The sequence below is a fragment of the Oreochromis niloticus genome, linkage group LG8 (assembly GCF_001858045.2).
Source record: "Oreochromis niloticus isolate F11D_XX linkage group LG8, O_niloticus_UMD_NMBU, whole genome shotgun sequence".
NCBI classification, from domain to species: domain Eukaryota; kingdom Metazoa; phylum Chordata; class Actinopteri; order Cichliformes; family Cichlidae; genus Oreochromis; species Oreochromis niloticus.
Window position 1 is genome coordinate 8,619,796 of NC_031973.2, and position 7,056 is coordinate 8,626,851.

Here is a 7,056-nt window from a genome sequence, read left to right on the forward strand (position 1 = left end):
TTCAACCTGTAATACAACTGGGGAAAAATCCACTAACTAACCTACCATACTGTCAAAACTTCTGCTTCCAGCTAAAAGCAGAGAACTGAATATATCGTCCAGATTAAAAGAAAGTAGATTATTAAAATAACTCCTGGTCTTCTATATTTTACTAAATAGTTTTGTGGTAGAATTACATTTTAAAAGAAGAAAACAAATACATCTTCATACATGTGTAGTTGATCAAAGAAAAAAAGCGAGTCGGAAATACCGCCCCCTGTGGGCTACTGACTAGGGCTGGGTATCGTCACTGATTTCTAGAATCGATTCGTTTCCGATTCACAAGGTCCCGAATCGATTCCATCCATGATTCGATTCGATTCAATTAAATTCGATTTGAATCTGGGAAATTTTGACAGTCAGAAATATTATAATTCAGATCAGTACATTTACATATTTTTGTATCTATAAAAAGGAAGCTGACACACGCAAGACTTTATCAACGGTGTGAGTGTCACAGCAGATGCCTTTGTGTCAAAGTAGCTGAAGATAAAACACAGAAAAACATGAAGGTGATTTTCCTGGCCTGGGATTTTATAAAAATATTCTGCAGTACATCAAAAACGAAAGAAAACCATTAATCAACATATGAACGTTACCTCTGACGTTACAGCGGTTTTATTAGAGACACGGCTAAGCGTTTTGAATTTTGCATAATTTTAAAAAGTTTAAATTTGTTCAGTATTGAACGGCAGAAATTAGGTTTTCTTTTCGGAAGTATGTAAAACGAAAAAAAAAAAAACAGCGGCCGACAGCGCTGTAAACAACAGTGGACTTGTGCGTATCAAGCAAGCCAATAATGCAGAAAACAGATTTTTAGACAGAAAACTTCTTGAAGTACAGAGAGAGAGAGAGAGCTGTACATGAAGTGTGATTTTATCATGGTGGAAGCAAAACAGTAAAAGTCAGAGTGATTTCATGACGATGTTTATGTGAAGCGTAGTTTGGATCTTCTTTTGCTGCTGGTTCAGTCAATATTGTTTGGAGAGAGATCAAACTAACAGCTTTAGAATCAGCGCAAAAAGGGCGTGAACACAAAGCGCGGACCCGCCGACAGATCAGAATCAGCGAGCTGTCGGCTTTCAGCCCCGACCGTGTCCGTGCAGTTGTTGTGCCAAAAAGTGATTGTCTGCCAGAAAGGCGTCGGGTGAGAAAGGCGACATCTTACTGATTCTGATCCGCGGGTCCGCGCTGTGTGTTTACGTCCTTGTGCAGAATCCGTGTACCTGCTCTCATTTACTGTCTTAGCTGTTTGGTGGTTGTTGAAATTTTGTGAGGTTTCACCTGAGATTCTGGCGTTTCGGGCAAAATAAATTTATATTAAAAAATCGATTCAGGATTTTAATGAATCGATTTCACGTTATCCAAGCCAGAATCGATTTTAATCGATGAATCGATTATTAAAACCCACCCCTACTAGTTACTGTCCGTCCATTTAGAAAGACAGAGTCATGGGAACTTCGGACGTGGCTTCCACATTCAACAGCCGCTGTCACAACCCAAATCCTGATATTTGTTTTGAATACTTAATTTACTTAAAAAAAAATTCAATTCATGTTTTCTGTATGCATTTTGTTCATTCCTAAGTTGTGAGTCTACACCATGGCTATTCAACTAAAAAGTTAGTTGGGCCAGATTTTAAAAACCGAGGAATTTATCTGGCCCAGATATTTTTTTCAGCCAGTGATCAGCAGATCATGATCAATTTCAAACCCAGAAGACTGTATTGAAAAACAAGTAATGTTTTATTCTTTTTTCCCCTGTAAATCTGGTGACTGCTCACAAATCCACACCAAAAGGTCCATTAGAAAAAAGTGGATCTATAACCAAACTTTTTTTTTCTTTTTTTTTTTACACATATTTCAAATAATAAAAAACATTTTGATAATTCCCTTTCAAATTAAAATAAATATTTTGCTGACCACACTCACTTTTCCTGCCATGGATAGAGCCCCATCCGTCACAAGTATACAGACACGCTTCATTTCCAGACCATTTTCCTAAAAAAAAAACTAAAATCTTCTCAAACATTATTTCGTCAGCTGTGTGTCCCTCTAACAGTAGTAAGCCGAGCAATTTGCCATCCAAAAAACGGACATAAATGCACAACTGTGCATTATCAGTTCTGTGTGGGAACCCATCTTCTGCTATAGACATTAGTTCATTAGTTAGTTCAGTTTTTTTCAGATCATCCACCAGCATTTCAAACTTGTCTGAAGCCACCTACGCTACAAACAATAATGTGAACTCAAACCCTCTCTTGACAGACTAGACGGTCTTCAGTTTCTGCTTCTTCTTATTGACCTTCATCTTAAACACCTGTTCCATTTCTGCCTCCATCTTCTTCATTTTCATCACATGCTCCCTTTTCATCACATACAGGTAAAAGACACAATACACACTGTGCGCCACGTTTTCTTTCGGTGAAATAAATTTCTACAATACTGTTAATTGTACTCTCTGCAGTGTTTAAATGCTTACATATACACACACAGTTACTGTCCCTTCACGCATACGACTCGGTTCTGCTTCTACGCCCCATCTTTGTTTACTATTTCCCACCGAGGCTTCTAGACTTCTGATTGGCCAACATTTCTACACGTTTAGGAATATATCGGCACCTGTTGCTTTGGCATGCTCCTAGCAGCGTTTTCCTTCATTTCTGCATTTACATGTGGATGTGATTATTTTTTAAAACGAAAACGGAAAATCTCTGTTTTCAAAAACACCCGTGTACGTGTGGACTCAGCCTCAGAAGCATGTAAAAATTCCAAAACATGTACAAAAGACAACAGAAGTGCTGCAGAATGCTAGGCGCAGTGTTGAGCTTTTGTTACCTAGAGGCTACACAAGCCAGCAAGTACCAACGACCGGTGTGTGGTAGTAAGAGGTAAATGAACTTTCTTTTTTAATTATTTGAATATATATGAGTGCTTGTGTATAAATACACAAACAATACTCATATGCTTTCAATTGTGTAATTTAAGTGATCTAGGTAGCTGTGTTTTGGAAGTTCAGTTAACACTAGAAATGTGTTTTAGAGTTTGTATGTGCTTTTTGGAATTTGTACGTGTCTCTAGGGGCCACTGTATATATTTATATATAAACATATAAAAATAAAACCACTTTTTTTACATTAGTAATTCCTTTTGTGCATAATTTTATATTATTGTAATAATAAATTAATTAAAGCAACAAAACAACCTGAAGAGCCGGTTTGGAGCCAAAAGAGCCGGCTCTTTTTAGTGAGCCGAGCCGAAAGAGCCGGTTCTCTAAAAAGAGCTGGAAATCCCATCACTACGACAAACGTCCGAGAGGGTAACGAAATCAGGCAGTCAAGCATGTTAGCTTGAAAGCTATGCTAGCATTACCAGTTTAGTTTTTCCCATATGGTAAAAAAATATATTTTGAAATGTATTTCAAAATATACAAAAAATGGCCAAATATGTATGCGCTAAAATATAAGGCAAGATCTTTTAAGGACAGTCGGCAGGAACACCCCAACTCAAAGTTTTGTTTGCCAATGTTGCTAGTCAGGACACCAGTGTGTGGCTCTGATATTACCCCACCTCCTCCCAATCTTCCTCTGGTCGTGTCCAAATTCATGGGCTGCATCCTCCTGAGGACCCGGCCTTCGCGGTCTACGTGGGCCGGGTCCTCAGACGGTCGGGTAGGCCGGAAGTAAACGGCAGTGAAATTGGACGGTCTAGCCGTCACCGCTGTCTCGGTGGAGTTTAATAAACTCGGCCGTCTGCTCCTTGCTATGTAAAATATAACAGGACACTGGCGTAAATTCTCGACCGTCTCACACTTCTGTTTAATCAGTTTTCTGTTTGACTTTTAGTCAGCTGTATAAAAACCAAGGAGGAACCCACTCGGGGGATTAATAAAGTTTTATTTTATCTAATCTAATCTAATAACTTCAATCTCAGCCAAACCGATTTACTCACGAACAAACAAAACACTGAAAAAGCCCAACAATAACATTTTTAGGTTGTCTCAGGTACTTATATACTACGTTTAACCCGAGTAGCGAAAGTCCACGGTGATCTGAAAATGATGTGCCGGGAGTTGTGCCGTTCTCAGCAGCTTCAGTGACCCTCGAGCTCCCGGCTCGCTATCAAGCTGGTGGGTAGCAGGCGTCTCCGAAAACGTCGAAGCACTTTTCCAAATATGCGATATTTTGATAAACCGAGCAGATATAATAATAATAATAATAATGGATTGCATTTATATAGCGCTTTCCGGGACCCCTCAAAGCGCTTTACAATACTACTATTCATTCACTCTCACATTCATACACCGGTGAAGGCAAGCTACAGTTGTAGCCACAGCTGCCCTGGGGCAGTCTGACAGAGGCGAGGCTGCCATATCGCACCATCGGCCCCTCTGGCCAACACCAGTAGGCGGTAGGTGAAGTGTCTTGCCCAAGGACACAACGACCGAGACTGTCCGAGCCGGGGCTCGAACCGGCAACCTTCCGATTACAAGAGGAACACCCAAGTCTTGTCCACGATCGCCCACGATATTTGATGTTTACACAACTACTTTCTCACCTGAAAATATGTTAAAAGTTTATTTTGTGACCCAGAAAAATTAGTAAGAGTAATTTTAAAACGTAGTACCGGCCGCCATTGCTGGAAACTAGAGTTTGGCTAGGCCGCGCTATGAATTCTGGGATATGGTGGGCCAAGAAGGATGCACCCGACCCATCCTCAAATTCGGGGAAAAGGAGGACGCATTTGTCGGCTGCATTCGGAGCAGTCTACGAATTTGGACAGCCTTCGGCGCGTCGCTGTGACGTAATCAGTCTACAAATGCGGCCTCAGGAGGATGCAGCCCATGAATTTGGACACGACCTCTATCCTCCCCTCTTCTCCTCCCCTCTTCTTCTATCCCTGCTCTGTCTGCCAGCACAGCCGTCCTCCTGCTCCCAGCTGCTAGAGGGCACACTGGGGGCATTTGTGGGTGTGTGAGGGGGCCTGGGGGGGGTCTGCATGTAAGGCCAGAACAGCCTCTTCAGAGGCTGCCTAAGAACTAGTCATCATTATCTTCTTCATCACCCTCAAGGAATGTTAACTTCCCATATTATTTTAATTATTATTATTATTATTGTTGATGTTGTTATTATTTTATTGTTACAAGTAAATACTGTTCTCCACCCCCAAATCTGCTGCTTTCTTTCTTCCCAAGGTTGCTTTTAAATGACTAGGAGTGTGTAGATTTATCATTTACCTGCGGCCGTGCCAGTGTTTATCTTTTGCTTTAATTTTGTGCTGAATAAATCGTTAGAGTGATATAAAATGCTGAATACGGAATGTACCAATAATCTTTATAAATGGCGACCAAATTTCCCCAACCTTTAAACATCTGTGTTGGCCCGCAGTTTCACAATCGGTTCATCCCTACAAATACCCACAAGTTAAGTCTGTACAATCAGTTTCTGTTGAAATACTTTTTTACAGGAAAAGTTAAAGTATATAAACATTTAACCTGACCTTCAAATGTGTATCAAAGTAAGAAAAGGACAAGGCATTAACAAATCCTTTCCGTTTTGTTTTGAGTGTACCTGTTAAACCTGTGACCCTCGTTCCATCAGCGCAGCAGGCTAGAACGAAACACTGTCGGTAGAAAAAACGAGAAAAGGCCTTTTTATAGATACCAAAAAAATGGCCAAAGCTTCTTTTTTTTCTGAAATATAACGCTTTCTTTTTCATTAAGGTCGTCCGAGAGGGTAACGAAATCAGGCAGTCAAGCATGTTAGCTTGAAAGCTATGCTAGCATTACCAGTTTAGTTTTTCCCATACGGTAAAAAAATATATTTTGAAATGTATTTCAAAATATACAAAAAATGGCCAAAAATGTATGATTTAGATTTAGATCAATTGTGCTAATATAGTATGCCAAAATGAAAAAATAACTCAAATTTCAGATATTTGAGGTTGTGCTGAAAATAATGATACCAAACAAACCAAGATAAACCGTTTTTAAAGGTGAAATATAGAGGTTAAATGAACAGTAGTGAAAAATGGCCAATTATACCCTGGACCCCGGAGGGTTAAAAGGAAAAGGCTGAAAATTTAAATAGTTAGAAGTTAAAATGTAAATAGTTGGTTTTTGTATTATATGATTTATTTATTACATGTTATGTGGAGTGAATAAATAAAAGTATATTTACGGTGGCCACTAGAGACAAAGCACGTACAAACCCCGAAGCATGTACAAACACGTAAAAACTCCATAGCGCGTACAAACTCCAAAGCATGTACAAACCCTCAAGCACATAAAAACTCCAAAACACGTAAAAACTCCATAGCACGTACAAGCTCCAAAACACGTAAAACTCTAAAACACGTAAAAACTCCGAAACTATTATTTCTCTTTGATATTTGGGCTGATATTTAGACTTTTTTTTTTTTACCTGATTTTTGTTTCTAAGAAAAATGAGAGCCACATATGAGGATATTCATTTAAAATTTCGATAGAACAGTAGCAGTATAATGTCCTCGTAAGTGGATATCAGGCCAAAAAACTCCAAAACACGTTAAACACGCAGCCTAAGCAGAGAAGCCCAGACTCTCCCCAGCCACCTCCTCCAGCTTATCCGGGGGAACACCAAGGCATCCCAGGCCGGCTGGCTCTCGATGTAGAAATTCCTTTTGTGTCCAGTTTTATATTGTTGTTAATAATAAATTAATTAAAGCAACAAAACAACCTGAAGACCCGGTTGGGAGCCGAAAGAGCCGGCTCTTTTTAGTGAGCTGAGCCGAAAGAGCTGGTTCTCTAAAAAGAGCCATCCCATAGTAGAGTGAAAATTGAGAAAGTAGCAAGTAGAATGTTGAGGTGTGTGAATGTTTTACAGCATTCGCACAATTACTTGGATCCAGCTTAGATCTAGGATTTGCATCAGAATTAATAACGGTGCAGATGCAAGTATCTCCAGGATTATTGCGTTTCAAAAAAATGAGAATAACAAACAAAAACTTGACTTAATTGACAAGCTTGTTTTGTGTCAGT

The 7,056-nt window shown here is 39.5% G+C and overlaps 1 protein-coding gene across 1 annotated transcript in view; it reads left to right on the forward strand.

Annotated features, from left to right (window-relative positions):
- Positions 1 to 1,983: 1,983 nt before the first annotated feature.
- LOC102080367 (kinesin-like protein KIF19) overlaps positions 1,984 to 7,056 on the forward strand; it is a 30,372-nt gene continuing 25,299 nt past the window's right edge. The window contains exon 1 of the mRNA XM_025909558.1: positions 1,984 to 2,421. Coding sequence (XP_025765343.1) covers positions 2,398 to 2,421 — 24 coding nt within the window. The 5' untranslated portion in view covers positions 1,984 to 2,397. The remainder of the gene's footprint in view (positions 2,422 to 7,056) is intronic.